General features: G+C 40.8%; 1 protein-coding gene across 3 annotated transcripts in view; it reads right to left on the bottom strand.

Moving 5' to 3' along the window:
• Window positions 1–16,924, bottom strand: part of CBX5 (chromobox 5) — a 60,005-nt gene that overhangs the window by 23,350 nt on the left and 19,731 nt on the right. For 2 of the 3 annotated variants that reach the window (XM_077838188.1, XM_077838190.1), the window contains exon 2: window positions 1,035–1,213. In XM_077838188.1, the coding sequence (XP_077694314.1) occupies window positions 1,035–1,213 (179 nt within the window). Of the gene's footprint in view, window positions 1–1,034; window positions 1,214–6,279; window positions 6,386–16,924 lie in introns of those variants that run through there. The other variant, XM_077838191.1, reaches the window with a different exon arrangement.

Raw genomic sequence — 16,924 nt, 5'->3', positions numbered from 1 at the left:
AAGCTGAGTTCCCCATTTCCTTTGGGAGCCCAGACACCTGCAGTATCAATACTTTAGATACCCTTGCACTTCATGAACACAGATTGCCATGTTGCTAAGTGACTCATAAGGTGAAGATTTCAAAATGAAGCATAATCTCAGACTAACAGGAGACAGAGAATGCATTTGATTATTCTAGAATCACCTGGAAGTCTGCAGAGCTCTTCACTGCAGTGATAATGGAGGTCATTATCTTAAGTGACGACGTATGGATAAACCAGGTTTGACTAAACAAGGTTCTACCAGATTTTCTATGCAAATACATACTTCCCAATCCCTCCCCCCAGAACCTTCCTTTCTGATCATCTGTGTTAAATGTTCTGCCCCCGCCCGCAGTATAAAGCGGTGTGCATCCATTTAAACAACCCATGCCAAGATAAAAACCTTGCACATTTTCAGTCATGGCTGTGCTTCACAGTAGACTACTAGATTCCCCAATGGTCTGGCCAAAAGCCATGAAAAACACACAGGACACACAACCTGCAAAAAGTTTCCCCATTGGGGCAGATTAAGAGGAAGTTAAAGGGGAGATTTTTTTAAAAAGGCACTTGAAGTATCCCTCTTCTAAACAGCCATTTACCCAAGCTGCAGTTAATAGCATCTCCACAATAAGTCTAGACAATAACTGCTCAGGTGCACCTTCACCCGGGAGTCAGTCACTGGTGCTCAAGTGAGGAGGAAGACTATAGACGAGAGTGCTGGTGAACAACTCAAGTGGAACTACCAACTCCATGAAGTGAGAGAGGGAACGCAGATGCCAAAGGGAAAGTAACTTTTGCCAGTGTTTCACAACCCACTCACAATCCCAGGCCCTCTCCTCGTGACCCACTCATTTAAATGGATGCACGCCACTCTTATCTGGAGTGAAGAAGGCAAGCTCCACCCTTGAAGGTGTTTAGGAAAGCTTGAATGAGGGCAGCAAAGGTCAAATTTGAAGCACTGCCTGGAGCGCTGCTAAAGAAGATAGCCCAAGTCAGAAGGAAAGTTGGACTTACTCAGAGAATCCTTTCCACTTGAGAAGATACTCCACTTGACCCTTCACAACACGCCTGTCTAGCACCTTCTCCACAACATACTCCTCCTCATCTTCAGAGGACGAACTATCTGCTGTCCTCTTGGTTTTCTTTCCCATAGCGCAGGAAGTTCCACCTAATGCACCAAGGCCACCCAATTCCTGCAAATCGGAAGTGAAATGTTGTTAATTGTTGGCACTGATGCAGGCTTCAGCACTGCTCCCAGCCAAGGTATCACCCACCCATTTGGGACCCTCTAAGGTTTCTCCAACTCTTGTCACTAAAGCGCCGACCTTGCAGAGAGATCCATGGTCAGAGCTCACTGCAGGATCAGGGCTTAAAAGGCCACTATAAACAGAAGGGGAAGAATGAGCGTGAACAAGACTATGAGCCTGTCATTTAAGGACTTGACAAAGTGACTTTGTCCAGAATTGCAAGATTTTTGAAGTGAGTTGGTATTTCCAGTTGAGCTGTTGATGATAGCTAAACTGATCCACTTTAATCTCTGGAAGGCCTGTCTACCCTGGGCTGGATGCAGAGTTCAGTAAATAGACATATTCTGTGGATTTGCCCAGCAGGAATGCCCCCATCTAGAACTACAAATACAACCACATCTGGGGACCCAGTTACAACAACAACGGGGCCCTACGTATGCCAGGGGCATTTTTATAGAAATTCTGAACTCTAGTTCAGCACCACAAAGGTTAGCAATGTTGGAAGCCACAGCATGGATGAGCAAGGGTTATCATATGGCGTTAAATGCCAGTGGTCCGTCTACATTAGGGCTTCCAGCAGCAGTGGAGCTGAACATTCGCAATGGTGCCATTTTTTTTTTTTAAAAACAGTTTCCTCCGTGTAGAGAGGGCTTGACTGTTCTTGAACCAATTCTACAACCATCGCCTTTACAGATACCAATGGATATAACCGCCCTATCCTCCTCGGAAGGCAAATATTATCTCTGTTTTACAGAGGAGAGAAAACGAGGCTCAGAGTTTGAAATCATGACTATGTTAAAAGACTAGACCATGTCACCCTATATTGAAAGGTCCAGATGCAATTTAACTAGGTTGCATCCTGATGTAAGAGAAACAATTGGACTGGGGTAACACAGACAGGACCTTAAACTCTGAGCCTCAGTTTCTCCTCTCTGCAAACCAGGGATAATACTTAGCTATCTCCCAAGAGAGTAGTGAGGTTAAATTAATCAGGTTTGAGATCTTTAAATGAAAACTGCTATGCAAGTATTATTAAAAGATCTGAACAGATATCATGACTTTCCAAAACATACATGGGTCAGAAACAAGGGAAAAGTTCAGCCCCAAACTAGAATTCAAGTAATTGAAAAATAAAAACGGGCTCTTTCAACCTTGACTATCACATTACTACTGTGATTACTGGGCTGTAGCCATTAAAGGCAGGTATTCATGGGACAATAGTTAAAGTTCTGTCAATGTTAGATATAAAATGGCATTTTTCCAGGAATTTATAACTTGGCAATAAAAACCATTCCAGACAAACATGGGGTTATGAGGTTTCTGTCCCAGAGTGAAGTTTTAGACAAAAATTAATAAAGGCAGGGGGAATCAATTATACCATTTGAGGTACAAGAGTGAAAAAAGTGGTTATAGCAGATTTGTGCTCCTATAACTTTACTCTGCTTCCAGTTTAACAAGTCTAACAAATTATTAGTCCATAAACCTTGTGTGGTCCAACTGCATTGGGTATTAAGTTTCATTTTATTTTTAAATTACAGATCCCCTCTAGTATAAAACTCGGCCATTGCACATACACAGAACAGTCATTGCTGCACGTGGCATAGCTAATTAGAAAAAAGGTCCCAGTTTAAAATGTTGACTTTTCAACAGTATTTCTTAGTACACAGGCTTACCAAACTGGGAACCTTTCCAAGCTCCGAGGTAAATGCATATTTTTATAACCTCAGTTGTTGTTTCTTTAAAAGAGGAATTCAACAACCCACCCCCTGAACACGCAACATGTGATTTAGACAGAAACCAGGAAATTCCAAGTTAAAGCAGACTCCCAGTTCTTAACTTGGAATTTCCTGGCTTGTGTCAGTTTAGGCCACACAGCTAATGTTCATTAAACAGTTATGCATTTAGTCCTATGAGGCACTAGTATACTTCTGGCCCAGGAGTGGATGAATAAGCTGCCTGAGGGCAGAAAAGGCAAATGGACAGAGCTTGAAAACAAGCCAACCACCAGCAGACCCAATTTAATTGCACTATTTCAGTGAACCTGGGAGCATGAACAGGAATCCTAACCTGGTTGCTGCAGCAACAGAATTGCTAACTACAAATGCAGAATCTTTATTGATGGTGATTCATGGTCCACAATTAGCCTAATTTTCTTCACAGACCTCAACGGGAGTTTGCTGAGCCTTTTTACTTGTAAAACTGGCTCATGCGCCAGACACAAAAAAAACAAACCTGGAAATCCATGGAATCATTTCCACAAAGTCTGTTTTCAAAGTAGAATCACACTTTAAAAGCATTTTTAATGGTGTTATGCCCCATTCACACAGCTCATTGTGCATGTTTTACAACACTAAGGGCTTGTCTACACTTAAAATGTTACAGCAGCACAACCACAGTGTAAGTAATCCACCTCTCTGAGTTTGCAATATTGATGTAAGAATTCTTCGGTCGACCTAGCAGTATCTAGAAAAGGACTTAGGTTGTCTTAACAATGCCACGCCCCTGACCGATGTAGCTAAACCAACCTCATTTTCTAGTGTATAGCATTAGGCCTGGTCTACACAAGGAAGTTTTAACACAAAGACAGAGCCTTGGAATAACTACTTTCACATATCAAAGTCTGGCCTTTCCTGGAGAGAAGGGGGAAAGAAAAAAAAAAAAAAAAGATACAGGGACTTGGTTGGCTTAACTACATTGCTCAGGGATGTGGATTTTTCACATCCCTGAGCAACACAGTTTTCTAATTTAGGCCAGGCCTTATTCTTGAACTTGCTTTACTTTAATTGCAACTAAACTGCTTTACAAACAATCCCTCCCCCAGGGTTATTAAAAAGCGTGGTGATTTAATTGAGGGTTACAGCTCTGCACCAGTGAACCAGCACCACTGTAGTACTTCAGTAAAGACGCTACTGCACCGATGGGAGAGCTTCTCCTGTCCACGTAGTTATCCACTTGTACGACAGGCAGTAGCTATGTCAGTGAAGAAGCCCTCTCGTCAACATAGTGCTGTTTACACTGCGGGTTAGGTTGGCGTAACTAGGTCGCTCAGCGGTGTGGATTTTTTCACACCCCTGAGCAATGTAGCTATACCAATGTAAGTTTGTAATGTAGACCTGACCTCAGTCTGTCCAGGTGGTGACCAGATGTGGCTACAATCCTACACTCACCTTAAACTACCCTCTCTGCCGCAGCCTATAGTCATGTGCAACATCTGTCTTTCTGTCATGTTATCATTTGGCTGAGGCCATGTTAGCTAGCTGGTAAGCAGCCTGCTGCTCACCCCCACCTCAGCGTTAGCATGTGCTGCAGTCTTAAGAGCTCAATTCTGCAAAATAACAAGCACCACAGAGTTAAAGGTGCTCTCAGCCCCTTACAAGATAAGGCTCAGAAGAGAGTGCACTTATTAATTCCCTGAAAGAGATCACTGTTCTAGTGTCACTTGCCTGAAAACATAAGAACCACCCTACTGGGTCAGACCGAGGGTCCATCTATCCCAGTATCCTGTCTTCTGACAGTGGCCAGTGCCAGGTGCCCCAGAGGGAACGAACTGAACAGGGAATCATCAAGTGATCCATCCCTTGTCGCTCATTCCCAGATTCTGGCAAACAGAGGTTAGGGACGCCACTGATGGACCTATCTTCCATGAATTTATCTAGTTCTTTTTTGAACGCTGTTATGGTCTTGGCCTTCACAACATCCTCTGGCAAGGAGTTCCACAGATTGACTGTGCGTTGTGTGAAGAAATGCTTCCTTTTATTTGTTTTAAACCTCCTGCCTATTAATTTCATTTGGTGACACCTATTTCAGAACCTCAGAAAGTTTGGGGATTACATGTTTTCAACATCTTATTTTAATCCAGAACGTAAAGAAGCACAAAATTAGCAGACTCAATGTAGTTTGATTTTAAAACAAGTCACTTGTTAAACCTGTTTAAGATAGGCTTTGCTATTCTACTACAAAACTATGTTATAGAAATGTATGCTAGAGTATTAAGAGGAAACAAATCTGTATTTAAACTTTAAAAGAACAAAGGTGAAGAGGGAAAAAAATGTCATAAAATGTAGTTGGTTGCGCTATGATACCATGGTAATGGGCATCCTGAACATACCTAAGTGTGGGTAATTTATTAAGTTAATAACTTTGTGAAATCACATGTACAAGACCACTCCTTGAGGCCCCCCCTGCTAAAGTGCACTGCTCCAGGTTTTCAAAACAGCTCCACACCCAGTGTCTACCCAATGTGCTGAGCTCTTTTGAAAAACTGGCCATTTATTTTCATGCCTTAACGGGAGCTCTGAGCTCTTTTCAATAGCAGGCTCAGATTCTTGTAAACATTATAGAACAGGAACAGGAGCTGCAGCAACTCAAATGTCAACTCCAGATGCAACCCAGATCCAAAGAGAGAAATAACTAGTGGGATTTTCCCTTGTATATGTCTACAACAGCTGGACATCTTGTGAACTAGCACAATCACTTTTCAATTTTGGAGTCTTAAGTACTGCTACTAGAGAATCCATTGGCAGCCTTTTTCTAAAGGCAGATATCTCTAATCTTCCTGGAAGGGAGGAAGATGGACAAAATTAAACAATTGGAAACCTGTAGGAGTTTTATGGAAGCCTATGTGGCATCTGCTATTACAGGCAATACAGGGACAGTATTTACAATACTTTGGTAATACTGCAAAATAAACTAGTAAAAAAGTGTTTGTAACACAAAGCTAAAGGTTAAGATATCCAAAACAAAATATACATTTCCTATGCCACTGTTGTCTAACAAGTTTGGTTACGTTGTTTCTGGTAGCACCCACAAAGTGCTAGATGCTGCACAAACACAAAACATGATATGGTCCTGGTAAGGATTTCAAAGCACATAATAATCCTTAAATATTCCCATACCTCCAGGATAGAAGTAGTAATTATCCTGATAAATCACTCAACCTCCAAGAAACCCTAAAACTTCTCACTTCTAGCAGTGGAAAAAAAAAAAAAAAAATCTAGTGTCTCTCTACACACCACAAGAGATGACCATTCTGGAAATGACCTTCACAACCTTGATCTGACAGTCATGTTCAGCAAGCATAGTTCATAGCTCCTAGTGGAATTGAGGTAGAATTTGGTTAAGAAAACCATTCAAGACTAGGTCATTGCACAGCCTCAAATGATTTTCAAGGAGAATCTGTTAACATGTTTCAGAGTAGCAGCCGTGTTAGTCTGTATTCGCAGAAAGAAAAAGGAGGACTTGTGGCACCTTAGAGACTAACCAATTTATTTGAGCATAAGCTTTCGTGAGCTACAGCTCACTTCATCGGATGCATTCAGTGGAAAATACAGTGGGGAGGTTTATATACACAGAGAACATGGTAACAATGGGTGTTACCATACACACTGTAATCAGAGTGATCACTTAAGGTGAGCTGTTACCAGAGAACCTTTTGTAGTAATAATCAAGGTGGGCCATTTCCAGAAGTTGACAAGAACCTCTGAGGAACCGGGGGGGGGGGGGAGAGGGGGGAAGAGATAAACGTGAGGAAATATAGTTTTACTTTGTGTAATGACCCATCCACTCCCAGTCTCTATTCAAGCCTAAGTTAATTGTATCTAGTTTGCAAATTAATTCCAATTCAGCAGTCTCTCGTTGGAGTCTGTTTTTGAAGTTTTTTTGTTGAAGAATTGCCACTTTTAGGTCTCTAATCGAGTGACCAGAGAGATTGAAGTGTTCTCCAACTGGTTTTTGAATGTTATAATTCTTGACGTCTGATTTGTGTCCATTTATTCTTTTACGTAGAGACTGTCCAGTTTGACCAACGTACATGGCAGAGGGGCATTGCTGGCACATGATGGCATAGATCACATTGGTAGATGTGAACGTGAACGAGCCTCTGATATTGTGGCTGATGTGATTGGGCCCTATGATGGTGTCCCCTGAATGGATATGTGGACACAGTTGGCAACGGGCTTTGTTGCAAGGATAGGTTCCTGGGTTAGTGGTTCTGTTGTGTGGTGTGTGTTTGCTGGTGAGCATTTGCTTCAGGTTGGGGGGCTGTCTGTAAGCAAGGACTGGCCTGTCTCCCAAGATCTGTGAGAGTGATGGGTCATCCTTCAGGATAGGTTGTAGATCCTTGATGATGCGTTGGAGAGGTTTTAGTTGGGGGCTGAAGGTGACGGCTAGTGGCGTTCTGTTATTTTCTTTGTTAGGCCTGTCCTGTAGTAGGTGACTTCTGTGTACTCTTCTGGCTCTGTCAATCTGTTTCTTCACTTCAGCATTTGGGTAATGTAGTTGTAAGAATGCTTGATAGAGATCTTGTAGGCATTTGTCTCTGCCTGCGGGGTTGGAGCAAATGCGGTTGTATCGTAGAGCTTGGCTGTAGACAACGGATCATGTGGTGTGGTCTGGATGAAAACTGGAGGCATGTAGGTAGGAATAGTGGTCAGTAGGTTTCCAGTATAGGGTGGTGTTTATGTGACCATCGCTTATTAGCACCGTAGTGTCCAGGAAGTGGATCTCTTGTGTGGACTGGTCCAGGCTGAGGTTGATGGTGGGATGGAAATTGTTGAAATCATGGTGGAATTCCTCAAGGGCTTCTTTTCCATGGGTCCAGATGATGAAGATGTCATCAATGTAGCGCAAGTAGAGTAGGGCCATAAGGGGACAAGAGCTGAGCAAGCGTTGTTCTAAGTCAGCCATAAAAATGTTGGCATACTGGAGTGGATGGGTCATTACACAAAGTAAAACTATTTCCCCATGTTTATCCCACCCCCACCGTTCCTCAGACGTTCTTGTCAACTGCTGGAAATCGCCCACCTTGATTATCACTACAAAAGGTCCCGTGTCCTCCCCCCCCACCCCCCCGTCCTGCTGGTAATAGCTCACCTCACCTGATCACTCTGGTTACAGTGTGCGTCTGTGTGTCTGTGTGTGTAACACCCATTGTTTCATGTTCTCTATGTATATAAATCTCCCCACTGTATCTTCCACTGAATGCATCTGATGAAGTGAGCTGTAGCTCACGAAAGCTCATGCTCAAATAAATTGGTTAGTCTCTAAGGTGCCACAAGTACTTGTTAACATGTTAAAATTCTAGTGAAGACAACGCAGCTGTGCTTTTAACAGATTAGCTGGTCAAGGTAATCCCTAGGGATCACAGCTAATACGCATCCAGACAAGACCTATGTTATCTGTGTAGACTGTAAACTCTTGGGGCACAGACCTGTCTTCTTACAGTATATAAAGCACATAGTACATTTTGGACATGAGGGAATCTTTGCTAACTAGCTACAGTTTGAAAAAGCATTAAATACCACATGTTCCTTAACCCATGATCATTAAAGAGTTGCATGTTTAGAGAACTGGGACTTTTCATAATTATTCATAGATTCCAACACCCAAAGGGAACATTGTGATCATCTGGTCTGATCTCCTGTATAACACAAGCTATAAAACTTCCCCCAAAATAATTCATAGAGCAGATCATTTAGAAAAACATCCAGTCTGGATTTAAAAAACGGTCATGATGGAGAATCCACCACAACCCTTGGCTAGTTGCTCCAATAGTTAATTATTCTCTCTGTTAAAAGTGTATGCATTATTTCCAGTCTGAATTAGTCTAGCTTCAACTTCCAACCATTGGATTGTGTTATACTTTTTCTGCTAGACTGAAGAGCCCATTATTAATTATTTGTTCTCCAAATAGGTAATTACAGATTGTAATCAAGTCACCCATAACCTTCTCTTTGTTAAGCTAAGTAGATTGAGCTTCTTGAGGCTACCACTATAAGGCAGGTTTTCTAATCCTTTAAATCATTCTTTTGGCTCTTCTCTGAACCTTCTCCATTTTATCAACATCCTTCTTGAATTGTGGACACTATAACTGGACACTGTATTCCAGAAGTTGTCACTCCAAAGCCAAATACAGAGGTAATATGGCCTAACCACCCCTACTTGAGATTCTCCTGTTTATACATCCATGGACTGCATTTAGCCCTTCGTCACACTGAGAGCTTGTGTTCAAGTTGCTTATCCACCTTTTTCGGTGTCACTGCTTCCCAGCATACATTCCCCCATTGTATAAGTATGGCCTATGTTCTTTGTTCAAAGATTTACATTTAGCCATATTAAAACACACATCGTTTGCTTGCATCCAGCTTACCAAGCAACCCAGATCACTCTGTATCAGTGACCTGTCCTCTTCGTTATTTACCTTCCCCCTATTTTTGTGTCATCTGCAAACTTTTATCAGTGACTATTTTATGTTTTCTTCAAGGTCATTATCAGAAATGTTACACAGGGTAGGGCCAAGAACCAATCCCTGCAGGACACAGCTAGAAACACACTCTGACCAAGGGACCCCTTGGTGCCAACTGGCAGAAGGCATAAGGGGTCTATGGGGAGTTTTTATGAGACCTCGGGGATCCCTATCTACATAATAGTTAGCCAAAGAGGGCATTTAAAGGCTCTATTGAGAGCCGACAGCCTGCTGGTCGTCATAATCACTTTGAAATGTATGTAAGGATATTATTTAAAAAGTTATGTATCTACACTGAAAACTACGTTCTTAAGATATGTAAGGTAAAACAAGTAACTAGAAGGTGATAAACAGGAATTGTTCAAGCAAGAGGCAGTAGACATTTATCTCCCTGGCTGGTCATTGTAAGTCTATTTACATATAAGCCACCAGCTAATCAAGACTGAAGTTGACAAGAGATCACAAAAATCTACAGGAGGGAACACACAGCAGAAAGGTGTCCTGTTGATGTCAAACATTAAAGAACTAGTCTGGTACAACAGGAGAATGCAAGGAGACATCACAAGATCCTTCGCTAGAGAGAACAAGTTGAGAGTGTGGCTTGTTTCATGAAAAAAGGATCAGAGCCCACCTGGCTGAAAAACACTGTTGAACAATATTACAAGACATGACAGTGATACCAGAGAAATTCCCCAGACTCCATTTTGTACAAATTGTTTGTATATTATTTATTATATTAGTGTGTTGTTGAACCAAGAAAATGTATGTTAAATTACAAATAGTTCAAAAAAGATTGGAAATTGTAATGGGTTTATTAAAAGAAATTTAAAATTAACTTGTAAAACATGTATTAAAATTTAATGTGAGCAATTTACAGCCAACCATTTGTTTTTCTAAATATAACTCATAAATATGCCATGAAACAGTTTTACCCTAGTTTTGTTTAAACAATTGTGTGTGTGTAATATTATATTTGCAAGAACTTGTTATAAGAGTCAAAGCCAATATACACAGAGTTATGATCATTATATGTCACTTTACAAATAAAATGAAATTAAAATAAAACAAACAGGAATGCAAGCAATTTTGCATCTATTATAGTGATCTTAATGCTTCAGATACTGGTGGTGACTGAGACGCTTATTTTAATACATTGAATTAAAAGAAAGCTTAAACAGTTGGAGAGAGCTGAAATGATTACATCCTTCTAGTGAGGCTGAATTGGGGAAGTAAGGTATTGTGCCAATGAAAAGAAACATATGCTCAGTCTCAAAAAGAGAGAGACTTGAGCCAACTTTCGACAAAGCCAAACACCCATCGAATTCACTAGTAGGTGATGGCTACATATATAAATATCTTGAAACCATTAAGGAAGGGACTGATACCAGAGAAATTCCCCAGATTCCATTTTGTATCCCTGGCTTCCATTTTAAATAAGCAAGAGTCACTCCGCCATTAGAAGCTGCAGGTCACACAGCACTAAAAATAGAATTGGCAGGAAAACCAAAGTAGGGGAAAGGTCCTAACACTGAGGTAATCAACAGTTGCAAGCTAAGAACAGACCTGGCAGTTTAAAATGTGGGCAGTTGTGCAAGAAAGTTCTGACAGGACAGTATAAAAGTCAGTGTGTCAGTAGGCAGCCGGAGGATTAGGAGATGCCAGTAAAGAAGCAGCAGCAGCAGGACAGTAGCAGAGGAGTCCTGCCCTGCCACTGGAACGCAGAGACACAGACGGGGACACAGAGGAAGGAAAGGTTTCAGAGTAGCAGCCGTGTTGGTCTGTATTCGCAAAAAGAAAAGGAGTACTTGTGGCACCTTAGAGACTAACAAATTTATTTGAGCATAAGCTTCCGTGAGCCACAGCTCGCTTCATTGGACGCACTCAGTGGAAAATACAGTGGGGAGATTTATATACATAGAGAACATGAAACAATGGGTGTTATCACACACACTGTAACCAGAGTGATCAGGTGAGGTGAACTATTACCAGCAGGAGAGCGGGGAGGGGGGTGTGGCGGGGTGGGGGGGGGGGGAACCTTTTGTAGTGATAATCAAGGTGGGCCATTTTCAGCAGTTGACAAGAACCTCTGAGGAACAGTGGGGGGTGGGGAGGGGGATAAACATGGGGAAATAGTTTTACTTTGTGTAATGACCCATCCACTCCCAGTCTTTATTCAAGCCTAAGTTAATTGTATCCAGTTTGCAAATTAATTCCAATGCAGCAGTCTCTCGTTGGAGTCTGTTTTTGAAGTTTTTTTGTTGAAGAATTGCCACTTTTGGGTCTCTAATCGAGTGACCAGAGAGATTGAAGTGTTCTCCAACTGGTTTTTGAATGTTATAATTCTTGACGTCTGATTTGTGTCCATTTATTCTTTTACGTAGAGACTGCCCAGTTTGACCAATGTACATGACAGAGGGGCATTGCTGGCACATGATGGCATAGATCGCATTGGTAGATGTGAACGTGAACGAGCCTCTGATATTGTGGCTGATGTGATTAGGCCCTATGATGGTGTCCCCTGAATAGAGGAAGGAAAGAGAGACCTGAGGAGAAGACAGCGAAGTTAGGAGACAGAGTAAGCTTGTCAGCTATAATCGCACATAGTGCAGTATAGTGTTAGTGTATATATGGGTGTGCTTCGGTTAATAAAGGTGTATGTATGTGTGTAAGCTGCAAAAGGAATGTATATATGTAAGATTTAAGAAACATTTAAGAGCTGCTGTCAGTGTCCTGCAGAAGACTGGCCATCTGAAGCAGGGCGCAGCCACTTAGAATGATCTCAAACTGTATGTTATTACAGTTTGGGGTGCTCTCTAATTTGCAAGGGATTTGTATTTTAGATTATTATTGTATTAGGGATTATTATGTGCACCAATAAAAAGGTTCCTTGTTTTAGTAAAAATACTGTTTTAGGTTAATCGTTTATTTATCAGAAGGCTGTATCCATGTCCTCTGGGAAATTCCTTAGCCACCCATACCTGAGGAAAACAGACTGAGGAGCACAGGTGGGTGGTTTTAAGGGAAAACCTTTAAGGAGATATTTAAATTTCACCTCTCGAGGGAACCCTTGGCAAACCCAGGTGGGAGTAATAGGTTAGCTAGAAATCTGTTTTCAGGGTAACAACGGTAACTAGTTAAGTAAGTCTGGGCTCTAGAATGCCTGTTATGTTTTTATTTTACATGTAACCATTTGTATCCAATATTTCTACTTGCTATCATTTCAATCTCTACTCTTCGTTAAATACACTTTTACTTGTTTAACACACAGCTCTTACATGTCTATAGTGAAAATGGAGAGATGATCCTGAGGTGAAATTTGTAAGCTGGTGCATGTTGCTCCTTTAGGAGCAGCAGGTCTGTGAATTCTGTCAATGTCCAATAGACTAAGGGCTGGTCACTCCAGGGGGATGCGTGGAAGGCTCGAAAGTTGGAGCATACTTATAGCTAATCTAGAGCGAGACAGCAAGGCCTGCCTGGGGAGTGCTTGTGTTGCCCGTGGCCAGTGGGGTTGGGGAGCTGACTCCTAGCCGGCACAGACAGCAGGCTTCCTCACACCATGAACAGGTGGTGGTAACAAGGTACCTCACAGCCTTGGGGAGCGTCACACCTTCCTGTTCAATGACAATTTGCCCTTTACAGTTACATTTTGAGACCTATTGGTTAGCCAGCTTTAGACCCATTTAATGTGTGCCATGTTCATTTTATATCTTCCTAGGTTTTTTTTTTTAAATAAAAGTGTCCAAGTCAAACGCCTTACAGAAGTCTAAGTATATTACAGCAATACTGTTACTTCTACCAGTCAAACCAGCAATCTTAGCAAAAAAAGCTATCCAGTTAGTTTGATAAGATCTATTTTCAATTAACACATGTTGATTAGCATTATTTATATTACCTTCCCTTAATTCTTTATTAATGGAGTGGTGTATTAGCCACTCCATTATCTTGCTCAGGATCGATGTCAGAGGGACAGGCCTATAATTACCTGCGTCATCCTGTTTATCCTTTTTAATTATTGGCATAACACTAGCTTTCTTGCAATCTTCTGGAAATTCCCCGACGTTCCAAGACTTATTGGGAATCAAAATTAATGGTCCAGTGAGCTCTACAGGAAGCTCTTTTAAAACTCTTGGATGCAAGTTATCTGGACATGCTGATTTAAAAATGTCTAACTTTAGTAGACACTAGTTAACATCCTCCTGAGAAAGTTAACACATCTTCATCAGATCTACAAGCCAGAAGAATAATCAAACTCCAACAACCCTAAACCTTTGTCTAGATTCATGATGCTCTCAGACCTGTTGCTAGCCTCTGCAGAATGAGACTACCCCTAATGTTTCTTTAAAATTTTACTCAATTTCTCTCAAAATGTTAATTCTGAATTTCTGGATTTGCCAGCATGGAAGCTAACTGTATTTGTGCACATTTACCCACCCACGCCCTTACACAGATGTCAAGAATTTTTAATTCCCAAGTTTTCCATCACTCTAACATGGACTCTTCATCTTTAAAAAAAAAAAGAAGTCACATGAAATCGCCAGACATTAATTTAGAAATGAATCCAATTCCCTATGAAGTTAATGAAACATATTACACTAACTTTAATGGGAGTTGGATCAAGCCTCTCAAGAGTTTCTTCTTATTTTTAAGATTATGATTGTTGTTATTAAAAAGGAGCTTGCTTGCAGTGATAGTATACAGGGATAATTCACAAATGCAGAGCTCTGCAACCTGAGCAGCCGGTTAATCTATCAAATCATGGATGTTTATTAGTGTGGGATTCACAGCAAGGACTAGAGAAAGCTCAAACAACTATGACTAAAATTTAATCTCCTCTAAGGAGAGGCTTCCAAATGTTTATGAAGCCCTTGACAATGTCCCTTTAATGCACAGTATAATTTTGTGTCCTGCTATCACTTCAGTGTATTTGTAATACAAATTATACTTAAGCTATATTGCCTAGAACTTAGATAAATAAAACCAAAATAGTATTAAACTGTTTCCACCCCATACAACAAGGTATCCTTGGTAGCTTCTTAACCATCCATTACAATCCAAAGCAATTTCTCTCTGTAGCAATTTAAGAGCTTGTAAAAAATATAATGGCCGATGATAGGCGAAACAAACCACAGAGTTATTGAACCTTGCGGGCCCTCTGAAGTATCTCTTTTGATGTTTAAGTGTGAGTTATTGTGTCACAATATCATAAAAGTATGCTCAGTGCTACAGATATATTGTTATTTAAATGACACCAAAAGAAGCCAGTTTCATACAAGAGAAGGCTACTTTTACAGAAATCGGAAGTTCCCATTTCAGATCTACAAGGCTATAAGAGATAGTTTATTTAGAGTAGTAGCTCTCAATCTTTTCAGACTACTGTACCCCTTTCAAGAGTCTGATTTGTCTTGTGTATCCTCAAGTTTCACCTCACTTAAAAACTTACAAAATCAGACATAAAAATACAACAGGTGTCACAGCAGACTATTATTGAAAATTTCTTACTTTTTCATTTTATCATAGAATTATAAAATAAATCAATTGGAATATAAATATTGTACTTACATTTCAGTGTATAGTATACAGAGCAATATAAACAAATCATTACCTGTGAAATTTTAGTTTGTACTGACTTCACTAGTGCTTTTTATATAGCCTATTGTAAAACTAGGCTAATATCTAGATGAGTAGATGTACCGTTGGGGGTATGCAGAGGTCTTTCGGGGGGGTACATGTACCCCTGGTTGAGAACCACTGATTTAGAGAAATGTAATACATTTTGTTCTTCCTATATTGTATACCACAGTTAATCACCAACCCCGAATCAGCCTACAAATATGGTTATTTCCCTCTTGCAGGGGTACTTTAGGTCCAATACAGGTTCTGGATAAAAAACATTTTACAAAGCCCATTAATAGAAATATTTAACATATAAACATTCTCTTGCAGTGTGTGCAACCCAAAAACCAACAGCATCGGGCTAGGGCAGGAGAACCAGAAAATAAAACAATTAATCTATTTTAATTGTCCAAACTAAATGAAACGGCAAATCTGCATCAATGAACATCAGTGGAAGATCCTAAGTCTTCACTGCAAAAAGATGTACTTTTAATATCAAGATAAAAACTACAGTTCCTTGTCTCCACTAGGATTTTAGCTATCTTTTTTGCAATTTTGAAAATTCTTTCCATGCTAATGTTCTGAAGTGTTCTCACACAGTGTTCAACACAGGTAAGATATGCTGAACAAAGAAACAAAGCCAGGTTAAACATTAAAACACAGCAGACATCTTGCAAGATACTGAATCCTATTGAAGTTCAAGCACCTAATACAATCCAGCCCTAAATCCTTATCTGCCCTAGGAAAACAGATGTATTTAACATGTTAAAAAAATGCTTTTTTCCCAGTGTAGATGTGGCCTTGAACAGTAACCCACAGATAGAGCCTTCTTCCCATGGCAAGAGTAGTGCAAGAACACAGCATCACTATGACAGCAGCCACCCAGCCCCACCTGCATCTAAAACCTTAACATTTTGTGTTAAACATGCATTTCAGAGTTTTACAAGTTCACAGTGATGTGTACATTAAATGAATTACAGCCCCATTTTAGTGACTCAAGATGTGCGACTCTTCTATGAGCATTAACTTCCAAATGAGAAAAACCAGACCTTGCCATTTCCACTAAATTGAGATAAATAAGGCGAATTCATACTTTTTATGGTGCTGTTTCACTGCTTATGACTACAAATACCAGGCCTTGTCTACACATATGAATTGTACCGCTGCAGTTGAATTGTTACAGCCCCCCTAATGTAGATGCAGTTATACTGGTATGGATATTCTCCTTTGGCAGCATGCGGCACCTTTACACAAACACAAGTGGGTCTACACTAGGACCTGTACTGATCTAACTATTTCAGAAGGAAAATCATACTCCTAGCCAAAATAGTTAAAACTGGTACAGTAATTGTACGTACCTTAGGGTATGTCTACACTAGAAACTTCAAAGCGCTGCCGTGGGAACGCTCCTGCGGCAGCGCTTTGAAATGCGAGTGTGGTTGTGCGCAGGGGGAGGGGGGAAGGATGATTTTTCACACCCCTGAGCCAGCAAGTTAGAGCGCTATAAAATGTAAGCGTAGACATACCCTCAGGCCCCAGGGCCACTGTTTATACTAGTCCTCCCACCAAAATATCTTCCTGTCGTTGCTCAAACACCAGGTCAGCTCCCCATGGCAGAAGCAACAGTAGGACCACTAGTGCAAAGCAGCCACCTGCATTTTAGCTACTACAATGAACAAGACTAGACAACATGTTGGTTAAACTACAACAGCTGACAGCATCTTTTCTACAACAGCATTCTCGCTATTGCTGCCACATGTGGAGCTGTACTAGCACAGAACGATGGAAATGTTTTTGAAGAA

Source organism: Eretmochelys imbricata, chromosome 20 (genome assembly GCF_965152235.1).
Source record: "Eretmochelys imbricata isolate rEreImb1 chromosome 20, rEreImb1.hap1, whole genome shotgun sequence".
Classification (NCBI taxonomy): domain Eukaryota; kingdom Metazoa; phylum Chordata; order Testudines; family Cheloniidae; genus Eretmochelys; species Eretmochelys imbricata.
This window is presented reverse-complemented; position numbering and strand designations above follow the sequence as displayed.